General features: G+C 41.9%; 1 protein-coding gene across 2 annotated transcripts in view; it reads right to left on the reverse strand.

The window, feature by feature from the left end:
* The window catches only part of puf60a (poly-U binding splicing factor a), a 74,686-nt gene that overhangs the window by 21,256 nt on the left and 33,028 nt on the right, over positions 1-20,402 (reverse strand). For both annotated transcript variants that reach the window (XM_041870740.2, XM_041870741.2), the window contains 6 exons: positions 11,312-11,362; positions 10,845-11,006; positions 5,049-5,141; positions 4,747-4,960; positions 1,656-1,846; positions 116-230 (listed from right to left, as the gene is read on the reverse strand). In XM_041870740.2, coding sequence (XP_041726674.1) covers positions 116-230; positions 1,656-1,846; positions 4,747-4,960; positions 5,049-5,141; positions 10,845-11,006; positions 11,312-11,362 — 826 coding nt within the window. The remainder of the gene's footprint in view (positions 1-115; positions 231-1,655; positions 1,847-4,746; positions 4,961-5,048; positions 5,142-10,844; positions 11,007-11,311; positions 11,363-20,402) is intronic.

Here is a 20,402-nt window from a genome sequence, read left to right on the forward strand (position 1 = left end):
TTTTCCAATTGTAATTGTTGGTAGCCTGCAACCATGGAGGCTTGTTGGATGTGCGTACACTTTTCTTTATACAGACATGTGTGTGTGTGTGTGTGTGGGGGGGTGCTTGGCTTACCTGTGATGATCCCCGGGGCCTGAGCTGCCATGACGGCTTGGGGCAGGCCACCCAACTGTTGAGAGAGGAGGGCGGGCCCAGCCAGCGCTCCCAGCACCGATGACCCGACCGTCTCCTGGAAGAACAAAGCCAGACATGAGGGAACACCACCTGGACTGTGCCAGTGACTACAAGGACAGAAAACGAGAAACACATTTTTTTTTTTACTCTGGACATTCTGTCCTGGAAGACCGAGGAGTGCATTGCTTTTTGTTTTCTTCCAGCACAATAGTGCATTTTATATGGAGCACGTCAGTCACGCGCGCATTCGTGTGTACTTACATTTGAAATATAATATATTGAAGTGGATGAGAGTGACGCACATAAAAAAAGTGAGGTGTCGGGATCTGGGCTCACTGCCAGACTTGCTTGTATTTACATTAGGCTACGAACCCTGGTCCAGTGACTGTCAAACCAACGCCTTAACTGTTAGGCCAAGAGACGTTGGCTTGACAGTTGCTGGACACGGGTGTACAGGTGAGGGACTTGGTATAAAGAAGCGTGGGGACACCCTCTCCCAAAGGAAGGGGGTAATGAAGCGACCTTAAAGTATCTGTCCAGTGTTTCAGATTTAGATGAAATGTGCCCTCAAATTAATTACAATATGAAATTGATGTCCTTCCAAAAAATTATAATTAAGGATATTAAAAAGCAGCTTTTCTCTGTGCCCCTGGTTTGGGCGCATACCGGTAAAAATAAAAATAAAAAATAATAATAATATTATACGCTGATTTGCCAGCTCAGCCAATAAGATGTGCATACACTTGGATATTCTAATGAGCTCCAACGTGGGGCCAGAGTCACTGCCGAACTCCTCATGCTGTAGCAAACCAAGTCAAATAGTATGGATGGATTCATCATTTGGAAACGTACGATGGAACTACTATGGCACTTTCCTACAACAGCAATAAATACAGACTGTCGTTTCTGTCCATTGCTTTGTCAATATTCCACTATTCCGTTAGAGATTATCAGCTTGAGCTAAGTGAGGAGCAGAGTCATTGATCTACAAATAGTATTCCCTGCCAAATAATAGGTTTTGTGCAATTAAGATTCAGAGCTACGCCTCCCCTGATATAGGCAATCCCCCCCACCGAACACACACACGCACAACCAGACATTGATTGATTGTTTGGAGACTGCTTGTGTCAATTAAATAGCATTTCCTAGGATTTTCTACCTGCAGCAACACTAGTGGATAATGCTGAATATACCAGTAAAAGCAAAGTGCCTCAAAAAGTACCTAAAAAGCATGGCCCTAGTTATGATGTCTTGCCTGGGTTTGTTTCCAAAAAGGTAAAACTGTCACCACGTCAGTTTTATATTTCCTATACACAGATGACATAGCTAATATTATTTGGGACTTACTGAGTCTGGCTTTAGGAAACAATACATCATTCAAATAATATATCACAAAGAGCTTTAATTTAAATTAAATTTTCAACTGACATCAACAGTGGAAAATAGTGTATACTAAAATGAGGGCACAGACAGTATTTACCTGAGCAGTGATTTTGGCTGTGGCAGCTGCAGCCGCCACAGCTGCAGCAGGGGGGAGTCCGCCAGGTGTGGTCGGAGTGAGCAGGGGCATGGGGGGGGTGACCGCTTTGCCCACACGCAAGTATTGACCCCCTAGGTCAAAGAGATTCATGGAGGAAACTGCATCCTGGGAGGACTGAGCCTTGTCATACTCTAACGGGTGGGAAACAAAAGAGATTCAATTAGGGGTGGAACAATTACCGTATAACTGTGTAACCGACGGTTACGGATGAAGACCGTCATGAAAATAAAAGAAACGTCATTAAACATAAATAATGGCGGGGTGGAACGAACAGCTGACTGAAGACGGGACGGCTGGGAATTTGTGCGGTTGACTCCGTTTCTGCTGTAACATGGACTCTACACCGTGATGAAACTTTGTTGCGCCTTGCTGAAACAAGCAAGGTGTTGTAGCAAACAAGTCTTTGGTTGCCTAGGCAATGCCCCCCTTACTGCAGCAGCAGCACATGCAGTCAGGAGTGGAAAATAGGAGAAAATATGCGGCGAATTCCATGACCGTCACAGCCCTAGATTCAATACCTGATTGCCTTATGTGGGAGGCATGTTTTACAGATGCAGAATATCGTATTGGCATGAACATTATTATAACATAATTGCTATTACCTGATTATCACCCAAAGTCATGACACCTGCACTACTAGGGGGTTCTTTAAAGATAAAAAGCCTAAAATCCCTCATGGGGACAAAACCTAAATTTAGGGAGGGATATCTGGATACTAGGAGAAAAGGTGATTCAAAGGCGTAATTGTAGTAAAAAATGTGGTAATGCATACGAGTGCCGTAGCCTACTCTGCAAAATGCACAACACATTGTATTACTGTCGGTCACACCATAGCCATCCCAGCCCAGACAGAACATTAACTGTGTCAATGAATCCACTACTGTAGGTCTTGCACCTGTTCAAAGTCAAAATACTTCCAAAACCCACATTTTACCATTTCACACTACCACATCTATTAATATTGTGTAGAATACAGCGCTAATGCTAACTGTTGGCAGTTGGTGTAGCTTATCTAGCTAGCTGAATGGGACTGTTTTGATTTGAATGCCACAACACTGAAGAAGCCAGAAGTGAGAGGACTGCCTAAATGGAGATTACTTGAAATTGTGAAGATTTTCTACTTTCACTTATCAAATAAGGGGTGGGCCTATGCGCCATTGGTGGCATCACTCAAGTGGGTGCTACACAAATATTAGTGGAGGAGTAGCTACCTATCTACAAAGCCCAATGCACGGAGAAGCTGAGAATGTTGGGGACAGCTATGTGTACTGCTGACCTGCCCGTCTCTGACCAGCTATTCCCCTTGGCTGTGATCGAGATGCTCCCTCCTCCAGACCATCAATACATCCTCCACTAAAACCATCCAAAAGATTTCAACAACTTCCTGATCCCTTCATAACTTAAATGTCTTAATAAAGCAGTATCACATTTATTGATTTATATTTGTTTTCTAGAATGTTGTATACGCAATTCAGCTTTTAGCTGCCATTTACAGTGCATTCGGAAAGTATTTAGACCCCTTGACTTTTTCCACATTGTTACATTACTGCCTTATTCTAAAATGGATTAAATAAATAAAAATCCTCAATCTACGCACAATACTCCATAATGTTACAATATTACAATTTACATAAGTATTCAGACCCTTTGTTATGAGACTCGAAATTGAGCTCAGGTGCATTCTGTTTCCATTGATCATCCTTGAGATGTTTCTACAACTTCATTGGAGTCCACCTGTGGTATAGTCAATTGATTGGACATGATTTGGAAAGGCACACACCTGTCTATATAAGGTCCCACAGTTGACAGTGCATGCCAGAGCAGAAACCAAGCCATGAGGTCGAAGGAATTGTCCGTAGAGCTCCAAGACAGGATTGTGTCGAGGCACAGATCTGGGGAAGGGTACCAAAAATTGTCTGCAGCATTTAAGGTCCCCCAAAACACAGTAACCTCCATCATTCGTAAATGGTAGAAGTTAGGAACAACCAAGACTCTTCCTAGAGCTGGCCGCCGGACAAACTGAGCAATCGGGGGAGAAAGGCCTTGGTCAGGGAGGTGACGAAGAACCCGATGGTCACTCTGACAGTGCTCTAGAGTTCCTCTGTGGAGATGGGAGAAACTTCCAGAAGGACAACCATCTCTGCAGCACTCCATCAATCAGGCCAAATCAGTTTGCCAAAAGGCACCTAAAGGACTCTCCGACCATGAGAAACAAGATTCAACTCTTTGACCTGAATGCAAAGCTTCACATCTGCAGGAAACCTGGCACCATCCCTACGGTGAAGCATGGTGGTGGCAGCATCATGCTGTGGGGATGTTTTTCAGCGGCAAGGACTGGGAGACTAGTCAGGACCAAGGGAAAGATGAACTGAGCAAAGTGCAGAGAGATCCTTGATGAAAACCTGCTCCAGAGTGCTCAGGATCTCAGACTGGGACGAAACAGGACAACGACCCTAAGCACACAGCCAAGACAATGCAGGAGTGGCTTCGGGACAAGTCTCTGAATGTCCTCGAGTGGCCCAGTTAGAGCCCGGACAAGAACCCGATCTAACATTTCTGGAGCAACCTGAAAATAGTTGTGCAGAAACGCTCCCCATCCAACCTGACAGAACTTGAGAGGATCTACAGAGAATAATGGGAGAAACTCCCCAAATACAGGTGTGCCAAGCTTGTAGCATCATACCCAAGAAGACTCAAGGCTGTAATCGCTGCCAAAGGTGCTTCAACAAAGTACTGAGTAAAGGGTCTGAATACTTATGTAAATGTGATATTTCCGTTTTTGTTTTTTTATACATTTACAAATATTTCTAAAAATCTATTTTTGCTTAGTAATTATGGGGTATTGTGTGTAGATTGATGAGGAACATGGCTGTAACGTAACAAACTGTGGAACAAGTGAAGGGGTCTGAATACTTTCCAAATGCACTGAAACAATACTAAAATAAAACATATCTTGGTTGATTTAACGGCATTATTTTATTTATTTCAAGGGGTTAGTTTGCAACCAATTTAAAGTCGCAGTCTTCCTCACCAATAAAGCCGTAGCTCTTGTGTTTCCCCGTGGTGGGGTCTCTCGCCAGAGTGCATGACTTGATCCGGCCGAACGCCTCAAACACACTCTTGATGTCCTCGTCCGAGAGGTCGGGGTGCACAGATGCCACGTAGATTCGATTGAAGGCACGCGCCTCTTCTGCCAGCTGGTCAATGATCGGCTGGGCCTGTCCGATGTTGCTCGGTCGTCCCACCTTAAAGCGTGATTTGTGTTAAAATAGTGTCATCATGGCATTGAGCAAAAAACTCAGTTACTCTTTAAAAATGGACAGCAGAGCTCACCTTAATGTTTCTCCCTCCCAGCATAACAGAGTTCATCTGCTCAAGGGATAGCTGGGCTGCCTCAGGCACCTCATACTCCACAAACGCAAAACCCTGAGGGACAGGGGAACAACAAAAAAGTCAGGCTTTGCAAAGGGGATTACATTACATTTGTTAGGGTTGACTGTTTTGTTTTTTTAATTCCTTTATTTTAAGATGGTATGGTACCTGCAATTACCATCAATACTCATGGTTAATAGCTTATTCGTAATTACTAGAGATTGCTTACCATTATATTGCAGGGCAGGATAGTTGCACAAATATTGATGACTATAACACATTGCACCAACAACTTGAAGGGCAATTCCACCGCTTTTCAACCTATTTTTCATTATCTCCAGCACAATACCAGTGTCTACGTACACCGAGTGGACAAAACATTATGAACACCTGCTATTGAGAGACTGACCAGGTGAATCCAGGTGAAAGCTATGATCCCTTATTGATGTCACTTGTTTTAATCCACTTCAATCAGTGTAGTTGAAGTGGAAGAGAGGTTAAAGAAGGATTTTTAAGCCTTGAGACATGGATTGTGTATGTGTGCCACTCAGAGGGTGAATGGGAAAGACACCATTTTTAAGTGCCTTTGAACGGGGTATGGTAGTAGGTGCCAGGCGCTGCTGGGTTTTTCATGCTCAACAGTTTCCTTTGTGTATCATCACTCAAAGGACATCCAGCCAACTTGACACAACTGTGGGAAGCAGTACCCCGACAAATTGAGGCTCTGCTGAGGGCAAAAGGGGGTGTATCTCAAAATTTGGAAGATGTTCCTAATGTTTTGTACACTCCGTGTATTTGAAAACAGCGCATTTCAAGTTTTGTCTAAAAAATTTATAAAGTTAAAAAGTTCTACCCAATGACATCATCAAAAGTTAAAACATTTTAAAAACAGTGATTTTCAAACACTATGACATTCGCGGTGACGTGGGGAGCAAGAAAATACCGTCCCTCAAGGTTTTCCGTTAGATGGTAAATGCCAGCTTTTGGCCAATAAAAAAAATGAAAAGCAGATAAATAAAAATTTTGCCAGCCAAATTGTCCGAAAAAAATTATAATAATCCATTGCAAAAAAACAATAGTAACACTTGACACCCAGCGTCATAACACGTTACGACACGGTCATAACTGTCAAAATGTGATAACAGCTGGCATAACTTGTCATAACCTGTTATTTGATCATAACACTGTCATGACATATTTAGACCTGTTGTGACATATATTGCGTTATTTTATGGCTGTTATGACACTTACATAAGAGTGTCAAAACCCACAAAACCTACCACACAAGGCAAAACATTCCATTACAACATAGCCTACGTGTCAACTGTATGTTTTAGTTAAATATATTTTTTAATGACAATGTTAAATTATCATTGTAATTGGTTTTGACACTTATGTAGGTGTCATTACCAGCCATAAAATAACGCAATATATATCACAACAAGTGTACATGTATGGGTCATGACAGTGTTAGGACAATATTATGTCAGGTTATGACAAGTTATGTCAGCTGTTATGACATATTACGACATGTTATGACCGTGTCATAACGTGTTATGACACTGGGTGTCAAGTAAAGTGTTGCCCACAATAATGCTTTTTATTCATTGATGGAAATACCAGTCGATGTGCTCCGACTTCAAAAATATACTTCATAGCCTAATAAATCCTCAAGCTGCTTGGACATTAGTGTCAGATGTGTGCGTTTCTCACACAAAAGACGCAAGGCCCTCACATAAGCGACTTCAGCTAAGTGTACCCTGACTGGGCAAAATCGGTGAAATTCTTTCTCCAAAACAGTACATACAGCCTCAAGATCACATCCTTCTTGAGGACAAAGTAACGAGGCTGATGTGCATCAAGCTGGTCCAAGGAGTTGGACAGTTTTGACTTCCCAACAACAGCGGCTCACTTTGAGCAGGCCAAGGTGGCCACAAACGCAAGTAAATTAGAGGCAAATGATTGTGTTCGTCAGGCCCGGTCCTAGCAGTTTTGCTGCCGCCCTAGGCAAGATCAACATATGCCGCCCATTTGTCATGTATAGTATAAAGATTTGGAATGGATTGATAGACTAGAGTAATGATGTGTATCATGCACAATTGATGCATATCAGTTGAGGTTATTCGGTAGCACTTGGAAATGAAACATCGTAGCCAACTATTCACATTGGAGAGTTACAATGTTGCAATCACTAGGCAGAAAACTGCCTATAGCAGGAAACAGAGTTCTCAATAAGCCACTTATATCACACATGACATGAGTCACGACCCCACGATAGTTCAAATTACAAAAGACATATTTATTAACATCATTCAGTAGAACTGTAAAAAGAGTGAGATATCATTTGTTTTCAGAAATGCATGGTGCTGGCCTCGTTTCACAGATTCATTGTTAAATAAGCTTTCTCTAAATGAACCAGCAAATGTAGCTTATTTACATATCAAATTTGATTGTCCAACATCAGTTTTATAGTTTCTTCATTTTGTGGCCGCCTAGAGTGACCTCTTTCCACTACTGTGGTGCTGATTCACAGCGGGAATTGGGAGTGGGGCCGGCCGGCCTTGGATGTTCGTAGACAGCCATGTTTTGTTATTTATTAGGCCTAATTCAAATGTTCATTACTAGGCTAAATTAAATTAGAGGCCTAAAATGTTCATACAAATAGTCTATAGGACATGTCGTTCGCAAATTATATTATACAAATATTATATTTTGAAGTTGTGTTTTATTACTGTGTAGGCGACTTGTTCTAGGCAAAATGTTTCTATTTTTATGATATTCATTTATGATTTATAGCAGGGATGAAGAGGGAACGGGCAATGTTTTGCTTTCCAATAAAACCTGTTGGTATAAAACTTCATTCTACTTTATTTTATTACAACTTTACAGCCTAATTTCTATTCTGTTAAAATGAACTGTGATGTCAGAGAGATTAATTTTTTAGGACCGTATCTTTTCAACCACAGATTATAGAAACATGCTGTTTTCACATGTGTAGACACTGGTTTGGTACTGAAGAGGATGAATATGAGGTTGAAAAGTGGTGGAATTGCCCTTTAATATGTTCAAATTAGAGGCCAACCAATATATGGATATTGGCCTTTTACCGATATATCAGCTGATAATATCAGTCAGCATCCACTCCCTTATTATATTGTATTTTCTAATCTGAGCTTCTGTTGAATCCGTTTTACAACAATACAAAAACAGTGTAGTTGTAGCATGAGGTGTAGATTTGTGGTTATACATTATGTAAAAAAATAGAATGTCGTTTAGTAATTTTAAAGAATATACATAGCACTACTGTTGTACTTCCAATATAAATCATTTGCATGAAGAAGTTGCTGTTCTGCCACAAGTGTCATCAGCTTGTCAAGCCCTGACCTACAGAACTCTAGTTAGTTTGGTCAGGGTGTGCATGTTGAGTTCTATGTTGTGGTATTTCTATGTGTAGATCTATGTTTTGTATTTCTATGTTTGGCCGGGTGTGGTTCCCAATCAGAGGCAGCTGTCGCTCGTTGTCTCTGATTGGGGATCCTACTTAGGCAGCCTGTTTTCCTGCCTGTGTTGTGGGATCTTGTTTGTGTTCCGTGTAGAGGCTTGTATTTGTGTTTAGCCTGAGGACTTCACGTTACGTTGTTGTTGTTTGTGTGTTTATCTTTTTAATAAACATGTATGCATTTCACGCTGCGCCTTGGTCTGACCTGTCCTTCAACGAACGTGACACAGCTGCTGCTGCTCTTGCATTCAACCCAACATTACAAAGTAGCGATTGGCTACAGCGATCAGTCTGATCCAACGTTACGAGCGAATTTCTGAAAACAATCCGTTTGGTAGCCTGGTCCTCCTGGCTTCAGAGTCTGGGAGGCTGTTTTGTTGTTGTCAGCAGTCAGCACGATGCGTAGATAATGAAGTGCTTTTACTGGTTAGTTCCCCTCTGTGTCTTTCTCACTCAAAAACCCACATGTAGGGCGCTATTAAATCTGCCATGCGGAGAACGCGGACAGAATCACGGAATCCAGATGTCAATTAAATGTTAACTGCAAAGTAGGCCTACCGGGCAGAATGATTTCATGATTATTTGTATCAATCGGGTGGGCATTTGTTTTGCAAACTATGCCATCACATGTGCAGTACAGAAACATCGTTAGCCAAACATTCCTCTCGCTAAATCCACAATTAAAGGGCAATTACAAATTATTTTTATTATTTTATGGTCTTCTGATGTGATTTATGCATTGTCATGGACTCATCCAATTGTAATTTTGAGTCAGAAAATTGAAAAAATTTAAGGAATCCCAAACCAGGAAAACTAAAACCAGAGAAAACGGAATTTGGGAAAACACAAAACAGAATTTGAGAAAAATATAAAGATTTTATAGGGCACTACACATGCACAGCCCCCGAGCGGTGCCCCCTTCAATTACAACGATTGGATTTTCTAATCAAAACAGTGAGAGGTCTCAACCCCCTACGGGTCCCATTATGCCTGGCGAAAACCAAACACTGCATTCCACAGTAAGTACCTTATACCAAAGGTCAAGCATGGTGGTGGTAGTGTGATGGTTTGGGGATGCTTTGCTGCCTCAGGACCTGGATGACTTGCCTTAATAGAAGGAACCATGATTTCTGCCCTGTATCAGAGAATTCTACAGGCGAATGTCAGACCATCCGTCTGTGAGCTGAAGCTGAAGCGCAGCTGGGTCATGCAGCAAGACAATGATCCAAAACACACAATCAAGTCTACATGAAAATGGCTAAAAAGCAACACATTTGAAGTTTTGGAATGACCTAGTCAAAGTCCAGACCTAATCCCAATTAAGATGTTGTGGTAGGACTTGAAACGAGCAGTTTATGCTTGAAAACCCACAAATGTCGCTGAGTTGAAGCAGTTCAGCATGGAAGAATGGGACAAAATTCCTCCACAGAGACATAACAGACTGATCAACAACTACATGAAGCGTTTGGTTGGAGTCATTGCAGCTAAAGATGGCACAACCAGTTATTAAGTGTAATGGAGCAATTACTTTTTCACACAGGGGCATTGGGTGTTGCATACCTTTGTTTATGATATAAATTAAATAAGTATGTAATTGTTGTTTTATTTGTTCACACAGGTTCCCTTTATCTAATATTAAGTTTTGGTTGAAGATCTGATAATTCAGTTTTTAAAAAATATGTAAAAGTAGGGAAAATTTGAAAGGGGCAAATACTTTTTCACAGCAAGCTTGCTTAGCTAGTACTTCAGTAAGCTAGCTAGCAACAAGTTCAATCTGCTGATCAAGTCAGTGGCGAACGATATGCTTTCAGATCATTTCTGCAGGAGGTAGAGCCGCTTTGTTTACGTTTTCTCACAATTGCAAATCTTTAAATCACTGTCAAAATGTGTGTATAATAATTAAGCTAATTCTGCCTGTGTCAGAGATCCAAGCGAGAGCACAGTAATTCCAGAAATTAGGAACTATGTTTTTATTTTCTGTGGCGGATGCTTAAAATATAACATTTATTATTCCACAACCTACAAGACAGGTCGGTTGAGGGACGAGCGTTGCACAGGAGTGGCGCCACCTGACGGAAGACAATGATATTGGTCGGGCTATAGTTGAAATGATACACAAATGCAATAATAATAAAAATCCTTACAACATTGTGGGTAGATACAAAGAACATACAGTAAAGGAATCACTCATTCAACAGCTGAGTTCAGCTGAGGAAAACAAGTCTGGGATGTTCTAATGTTCAGTTGTGAAATCTCACCTTGTGTTTCATAGTAACAGAGTCCCAGGACATGTCGATGCTCTTGATGGGGCCGAACGGGGCAAAGGCCTGCCGGACAGTGTCCTCTCCCAGCTCGTAGTAAATGGAGCCCACGTACACTCGGCACATGATGGCTAATGCTCGCTGTCTCTGAGCCGCTACCTACAATAGGAGGAAACTGTGCTTGAACATAGCACTGACTTGCTGTTCCACTGTACATTACAAACACAAATACTGACTAAACACACACAATAAATGGAGATAGGTGGAATTGCTTCCTTAAGTTATTGACATTCCATTGATTGTGTAATTGAATACAAAAATAAGAAAATACAGAGAGAAAATGGTTCACTATGTCAATCATGCAAAGATTCTCTATTTTGACACTTGGGTTTAACAAAAAGATATACATGTTATGATAAAAATAACATTGGGTTTGAATAATAATTACTAATATAACAGCTTACCGATTGTAAAGGTGAGAGGGGATCTCCAAAGCCCATTGTCAACGATGCCATCTAAGAGAAAAAGTATACATTTAACTCAGAAAAGAGGCTTGTCAAAAAAGGCCACGCTCCTTAGGACAAAGGCCCATCAATCAAACAGCATTCCAAAAAGCAGCATTTAAAGTAAATGAATCATGTTTTATACTATACTGAACAAAAATATAAACGCAACATGTAAAGTGTTGGTCCAATGTATCATGAGCTGAAATAAAAGATCCCAGAAACGTTCAATACGCACAAAAAGCTTATTTCTCTCAAATTTTTGGCACAAATTTGTTTACATCCCTGTTATTGAGCATTTCTCCTTTGCCAAAAAATCCATCCACCTGACAGGTGTGGCATATCAACAAGCTGATTAAACAGCATGATCATTACACAGGTATACCTTGTGGTGGGGACAATAAAAGGCCACCCTAAAATGTGCAGTTTTGTCACACAACACAATACCACAGATGTGTCAAGTTTTGAGGGAGCGTGCAATTGGCATGTGCATCTCATCTTGTGTTTATATTTCACAACCTCCGTGGATTTTGGAGTTGTCTATGCGCAAGTCAAGAGCAAAAAAATCCACTATATAGGCCTTGGGCACTTAAGTATTATTTGAGAAGGTCCGGTCACGCAAATTTCCTGGGTAGCAAAGGTCCAGGTGGATATAGTAAATTATTGGTGTATTAAAGCCCCCCATGCAGTCTTTGTAAATGTATTTTTAAATCATCACTGTATGTATAATAAATCACTGTGTGTGCTTATTTAATGAAAATACCTCAAAAAGAATAATACAAATGACTTTTTTTTCCCTGAGCCACCTTTATCCCACCATCTTACCCAGATGAACAGTCATTGGTCTATTATAATCAGATCATATTGTGACGTCATGATGTGGGCAAAAAGTTCCATCCCACCTGAAGATGCTGAAATTCCAGGCATTTTTTTCAAACAACTCAAAAAGGGCATTACCATCATTTTCACAATTTCAGAGTGTTATTTCGACCTCACAGTGTGGAAATAGCATGAAAAAAAAACAACGAAATCACGTCTTACTCTGGTAAGACAAGGGGTGGCGGTCTGTGTATATTTGTAAACAACAGCTGGTGCACAAAATCAAATACTAAGGAAGTCTCTAGGTTTTGCTCGCCTGAGGTAGAGTATCTTATGATAAGCTGTAGACCACACTATTTACCAAGAGAGTTTTCATCTATATTTTTCATAGCTGTCTATTTACCACCACAAACCAATGCTGGCATTAAGATTGCACTGAATGAGCTGTATAAGGCCATAAATCAACAGGAAAACGCTCATCCAGATGCAGCGCTCCTAGTGGCCGGGGACTTTAATGCAGGGAAACTTAAATCCGTTCTACCTAATTTCTACCAGCATGTTAAATGTGCAACCAGAGGAAAAAAAAAACTCTAGACCACCTTTACTCCACACACAGAGACGCATACAAAGCTCTCCCTCGCCCTCCATTTGGCAAATCTGACCATAACTCTATCCTCCTGATTCCTGCTTATAAGCAAAAACTAAAGCAGGAAGCACCAGTGACTCGGTTAATAAAAAAGTGGTCAGATGACGCAGATGCTAAGCTACAGGACTGTTTTGCTAGCACAGACTGGAACATGTTCCGGGATTCTTCAGATAGCATTGAGGAGTACACCACATCAGTCACTGGCTTCATCAATAATGTGGCAGGGCTTGAAAACTATTACAGACTACAAAGGGAAGCACAGCCTCGCGGCTGTGCTTCCCTTTGTAGTCTGTAATAGTTTTCAAGCCCTGCCAAATCTTGTGCCCAGTGACACAAGACTTCCAGACGAGCTAAACCACTTCTATGCTCGCTTCGAGGCAAGCAACACTGAAGCATGCATGAGAGCACCAGCTGTTCCGGATGACTATGTGATCACGCTCTCCGTAGCCGATGTGAGTAAGACATTTAAGCATTTACAAGGCCGCAGGGCCAGACGGATTACCAGGTCGTGTACTCTGAGCATGTGCTGACCAACTGGCAAGTGTCTTCACTGACATTTTCAACATGTCCCTGACTGAGTCTGTAATACCAACATGTTTCAAGCAGACCACCATAGTCCCTGTGCCCAAGGACTCTAAGATAACCTGCCTAAATGACTACCGACCCGTAGCACTGACGTCTGTAGCCATGAAGTGCTTTGAAAGGCTGGTCATGGCTCACATCAACAGCATTATCCCAGAAACCCTAGACCCACTCCAATTTGCATACCGCCCCAACAGATCCACAGATGATGCAATCTCTATTGCACTCCACACTGCCCTTTCCCACCTGGACAAGAGGAACACCTACGTGAGAATGCTATTCATCGACTACAGCTCAGCATTCAACACCATAGTGCCCTCAAAGCTCATCACTAAGCTAAGGATCCTGGGACTAAACACCTCCCTCTGCAACTGGATCCTGGACTTCCTGACGGGTCGCCACCAGGTGGTAAGGGTAGGTAACAACACATCTGCCACACTGATCCTCAACACGGGGGCCCCTCAGGGGTGCGTGCTCAGTCCCCTCCTGTACTCCCTGTTCACCCATGACTGCATGGCCAGGCACGACTCCAACACCATCATTAAGTTTGCTGACGACACAACAGTGGTAGGCCTGATCACCGACAACGATGAGACAGCCTATAGGGAGGAGGTCAGAGACCTGGCAGTGTGGTGCCAGGATAACAACCTCTCCCTCAATGTGACCAAGACAAAGGAGATGATTGTGGACTACAGGAAAAAAAAGAGGACTGAGCATGAACCCATTCTCATCGACGGGGCTGTAGTGGAACAGGTTGAGAGCTTCAAGTTCCTTGGTGTCCACATCACCAACAAACTATCATGGTCCAAACACACCAAGACAGTCGTGAAGAGGGGACGACAAAGCCTATTCCCCCTCAGGAGACTGAAAATAATTGGCATGGGTCCTCAGATCCTCAAAAAATTCTACAGCTGCTCCTGACTGGTTGCATCACCGCCTGGTATGGCAACTGCTTGGCCTCCGACCGCAAAGCACTACAGAGGGTAGTGCGTACGGCCCAGTACATCACTGGGGCCAAGCTTCCTGCCATCCAGGACCTCTATACCAGGCGGTGTCAGAGGAAGGCACTCAAAATTGTCAAAGACTCCAGCCACCCTAGTCATAGACTGTTCTCTCTGCTACCGCACGGCAAGCAGTACCGGAGTGCCAAGTCTAGGTCCAAAAGACTTCTCAACAGCTTCTACCCCCAAGCCATAAGACTCCTGAACAGCTAATCATGGCTACCCGGACTATTTGCACTGCCCCACCACCCCATCCTTTTACGCTGCTGCTCCTGTTAATTATTTATGCAGTCACTTTAACTCTACCCACATGTACATATTACTTCAACTACCTCAACTAGCCGGTGCCCCCGCACATTGACTCTGCACCGGTACCCCCCTGTTTATATAGCCTCCCTACTGTTATTTTGCTCTTTTTTTTTTCTCAACACTTTTTTTGTTGTTGTTTTATTTTTTTTAAATAAATGCACTGTTGGTTAAGGGCTGTAAGTAAGCGTTTCACTGTAATGTCTGCACCTGTTGTATTCGGCGCATGTGGCCAATAAATTTTGATTTGATTTGATTTAACTGCACTGCCCCTTTAACAAACACCCAATTCGCAAACCACGCTACCCGAAACTGTTCACACCCCTCGTTGGCGGAGATACTGTGTATCTTTTTTTTTTTAAGGGGCAATCTGTGATTGCTGCATACATTTTTTGACATTCAAATGAATGATTTAAATCAGGGGTGTCAAACTCATTTTAGCTCAGGGGCCACATGGAGGAAAATCTATTCCCAAGTGGGCCGGACCGGAAAAATCATGGTATATATAACTTAAAAACAACAACTTCAGATTGTTTTCTTTGTTTTAATACGATCAACATACAACATAAAGCTGGAGCCTGAGGACAGTGTGTCCAAAATAGTACAAGCACAACATCACTATTAATCATAAAACACGTCAAGTTTATTTGAAAATTCTAAAGAAAAAGAACACACAAACACACAATGCCTCAGTGATTAACAGAACTGTTTCACAGATCACAGAACTATATCAGGGTGTCATTTCTCAGGCAGAAATGTAGATAAAAATAATGAAATCCTGTTCCCCAAACAAGTGCAAGAACCACAGAGTCAAGAAAAGGTTAAATATACAAATAAAATAAAATCAATTAAAAACAATAGCACATCAACATAAAAACATATAAACATAAAGCTGGAGCCTGAGGACAGTGTCCAAAAGCACAACATCACTATTAATCATAAAACACCTCAAGTTATTTGAAAGTTCTGAGGACAAAGAACACACAAACACACAATGCCTCAGTGATTCACAGAAGAATATCACAGATCACAGAACTATATCAGGGTGCCATTTCTCAGGCAGAAATGTAGATAAAAATAATGAAATCCTGTTCCCCAAACAAGTGCAAGAAACACAGAGTCAAGAATAGGTTAAATATACAAATAAAATCAATTAAAAACAATAGCACATCAACATAAAAACATATAAACATAAATCTGAAAGCGTTGCTCAAACTCCCGTAACAGTCCCGTTATTTTATCTTTGAACCGCTTCATGTCTGCCACATGTTGGGTCGCGCACACATTTTTCAGACAGGGGAAGTGAGCTGCATCACCACCGGCAAGTTGCGTCTCCCACAATGACAGCTTCAACTTGAAAGAACGTATGCTGTCATAATACTGCGTGACAACTTTGTTGCGCCCTTGCAGCTGTTTGTTCAAGTTATTCAGGTGCTCTGTAACATCCACCATAAATGCAAGGTCCTGCATCCATTCTGCGGAATGAAATTCTAACACTGGTTTGCCCTTTTCTTCCATGAACTGTTCAATTTCTTCTCGTGAATCAAAGAAACGCCTCAGCACAGCACCTCGGCTTAACCATCTTACCTCAGTGTGGTATGGCAGGCCATAGATGTGGTCTTTCTCTCTGAGAAGGCTGTCAAACTGACGGTGATTCAGGCTTCTGGATCGGATGAAATTAACAGTTTGGATGACCACCTTCATGACGTTATCCATCTTTAATGACTTGCAACACAAAGCCTCCTGGTGCAAAATACAGTGAAAAGTCAAAAATCACGTCCTCCATTTGCAGATTGCACTTTCTCTCTGAACTTTGTCACAACGCCTGCTTTTTTCCCGATCATTGAGGGCGCACCATCTGTAGCCAGGCTGACAGCGCGGGACCAGTCCACTCCGACCCTGTCCAGCGCGCCGACGAGTGCGGTAAAAATATCAGCTGCTGTCGTTGTATCTGTCATCGGCACCAACTCCACGAACTCCTCGGTGACGGTCAATGTGTCATCAACTCCGCGGATGAAAATGGCCAGTTGTGCAACATCTGTAATGTCCGTGCTTTCATCAAATGCAACCAAAAACGCAATAAATGACTTTACTTTTTGCTTCAACTGGCTGTCCAAATCCACTGAAAGATCGGAAATCCTGTCTGCAACTGTGTTTCTTGTCAGGCTGATATTTGCAAAAGCCTGCCACTTTTCAGGGCACACAATCTCCGCTGCCTTCATCATGCATGTTTTTACAAATTCACCCTCACTAAATGGTTTTGAAGCCACTGCGATTTCATTAACAATGAGGTAGCTAGCTTTCACTGCAGCGTCACTGATGTCTCGGCTGTGAGTAAACACAGACTGCTGTTTCTTCAGACCCGCCAACAGTTCATTCACCTTCTCTCATCTCCGCTGTCCTTGAAAGTTGTCATATTTGTCAGCATGAAGACTCACATAGTGGCGACAAAGGTTATATTCTTTCAGCACTGCAACATGCTCTGAACACACCAAACATACAGCTTTCCCATTCAATTCCGTGAATAAATAGGATGACCATTTTTCTTGGAACACTGCACTCTGCGTCCACTTTTCTCTTTTTTGACAGAGACATATTGGGGCAATGAGGGTGCCAAAGCACATAATGTTAAAAGTAGAAGCCGTAATAAATATCGCGGGCAAAACAAAGTAGCTCATTGGCTGCACGTGCTTGACCTACTTGCTCTGCCCCGGTATAAACAGTTAGCTTGCTTAACACAATTGCTATTGCGCCATCCAGTGGACGCAATTGGAACAGCAGTTTATTTTATTGAAAAATGTCAGCGCATTTTTATACTTTACAAAACAAAATTAAAAAAAATAATTGTTATTTTTATTATTATTTTTTAGAAATCATCTCGCGGGCCGGATTAAACCCGTTTGCGGGCCGGACGTTTGACACCCCTGATTTAAATGTATTGATTCTAGAAGAGTATAACTTATGAATGCCTCATGAGTTTAGTTCAACTATCGTACCTAGGGTTGCATGGGGAGGGTATATTACTGGAAACTTTCTAAGTTTAATACCAGAATTTTGGTAACGTTTAAGTTCTTATTTTATTTTATAAAATTATATCTAGTGGCCTTTTGGGTACTTCAGATTATCACAGGGATCTGCAATTATCTCTGGCCCTCTGTCGTAAAATACGTAAAATATATGCCAAGAGTGTGCAAAGCTATCATCAAGGCAAAGGGTGGCTACTTTGAAGAATCTTTAACACTTTTTTGGTTACTACATGATTCCATATGTTCATAGCTTTGATGTCTTCACTATTATTATATTAATTAATGTAGAAAATAGTAAATAAAATAAAAAAAACTTGAATGAGTGTCCAAACTTTTGACTGGTACTGTAGGCTGAGAACTAGTTAGAACCGGCTTTTGTTTGTTTTAATAATTTAAGGGAGTATAACTAATGACCCTTTCTCTATTTTGTAAGCTTGCTTACCTCCTAAAACAATGCAACTATCCATGATGTCAATGCTAACCATCTGGTCAGTCAGGCTGGCTGCAATCACTCACAAAAAGCTACATACTTTAATAGAACTTCATATGCAAATTCGGGAAAATGCAAGTTATGGATGACAATGTTTTTTTCTTCCTTCTCTTGCGTGCCTTTACTTCTTACAGAGAACAACCGAACTCTGACCAATCAGCGCGGCTTTGAAAGTAGCTACAGTGAGGAAAAAAAGTATTTGATCGCCTGCTGATTTTGTACGTTTGCCCACTGACAAAGACATGATCAGTCTATAATTTTAATGGTAGGTTTATTTGAACAGTGAGAGACAGAATAACAACAACAAAAATCCAGAAAAACGCATGTAAAAAATGTTATGAATTGATTTACATTTCAATGAGGGAAATAAGTATTTGACCCCTCTGCAAAACATGACTTAGTACTTGGTGGCAAAACCCTTGTTGGCAATCACAGAGGTCAGACGTTTCTTGTAGTTGGCCACCAGGTTTGCACACATCTCAGGAGGGATTTTGTCCCACTCCTCTTTGCAGATCTTCTCCAAGTCATTAAGGTTTCGAGGCTGACGTTTGGCAACTCAAACCTTCACCTTCGGCCCCGTCCATCCTCCCTTTGATGCGGTGAAGTTGTCCTGTCCCCTTAGCAGAAAAACACCCCCAAAGCATAATGTTTCCACCTCCATGTTTGACAGTGGGGATGGTGTTCTTGGGGTCATAGGCAGCATTCCTCCTCCTCCAAACACGGCGAGTTGAGTTGATGCCAAAGAGCTCCATTTTGGTCTCATCTGACCACAACACTTTCACCCAGTTCTCCTCTGAATCATTCAGATGTTCATTGGCAAACTTCAGATGGCCCTGTATATGTGCTTTCTTGAGCAGGGAGACCTTGCGGGCGCTGCAGGATTTCAGTCCTTCACGGCGTAGTGTGTTACCAATTGTTTTCTTGGTGACTATGGTCCCAGCTGCCTTGAGATCATTGACAAGATCCTCCCGTGTAGTTCTGGGCTGATTCCTCACCGTTCTCATGATCATTGCAACTCCACGAGGTGAGATCTTGCATGGAGCCCCAGGCCGAGGGAGATTGACAGTTATTTTGTGTTTCTTCCATTTGCGAATAATCGCACCAATTGTTGTCACCTTCTCACCAAGCTGCTTGGCGATGGTCTTGTAGCCCATTCCAGCCTTGTGTAGGTCTACAATCTTGTCCCTGACATCCTTGGAGAGCTCTTTGGTCTTGGCCATGGTGGAGAGTTTGGGTAAAGATGTAAAAATATCCTAAAATCCGACCTGAATTGCCACTACCAAAAGTAATTGAATCAATGTTACAGTAGGGTGTCCAATCAAAAATAATAAGGGTGTCCAATCAAAAATAATATGTTTATTGTGCAGATACTCTAGCAAAACCAATGGTCTTAACCTCACGTCTCTATCATAATCCTTTCAAACGTTATTTGAGTTTTTACCCTTGTAGGATGTCCAAAATTAGACTGACTAAATCAAGGCCAGAGAAAAGAAGGTGTCAAAAATCACAAAAGTGGTCTCTCAGAAAGACAAGAGTATGGTTGAGAGCCAGCTTAGTGCAGAACTAACGAGTCAGTAACTGGCCGTCAGACAACAAGCGGTCTCTTCATTTGGGGAAAACAGTCAATATTATTTGGCTCTATGCTTAGGCTAGGTAGAACACCAGGCGTTAAGAGTCACGGTTGGTGACACAGCAGTTACAGCCAAGAACTGTGTTAAATACTTTGGCTGTGAACTAGACAGGTTCCTGACAGGGGACAGCATGGGTCAACCAGAGAGTGACATTTCTGGCCAGAAAAGCCACATTTCTAGATAAAGGGACCTTGAAAACACTTGCAGCAGAGTCAGTGCAGCCTCAGTTTGACTGTGTGTGCACTACCTGGTACAGTAGCTCCCCTAAATGTATCAAGAACAAGCTACAGACAGCTCGGAATAAAATGGCAAGGCCCTCAGGCTCATGTTGGCCCTTCTCAGCTCAGCCAACTACAGTGGCTATCAGTTGATAAACAGGTCAATTAGCTGAAGCTGGTATTGGCCCAGAAAATTGTGTATGGTACAGTCCCCCAGTAACTAATAGGCTTGGGGCGGTATACCGTATATACCGTATACCGAGGTATTTGGAAAAAGCCACGGGATGGTTTTTCAATACCTTCAATATCGTTGAAATTATTTATTTGAAGTTT

This window comes from Coregonus clupeaformis, chromosome 18 (assembly GCF_020615455.1).
Source record: "Coregonus clupeaformis isolate EN_2021a chromosome 18, ASM2061545v1, whole genome shotgun sequence".
Lineage (NCBI taxonomy): Eukaryota > Metazoa > Chordata > Actinopteri > Salmoniformes > Salmonidae > Coregonus > Coregonus clupeaformis.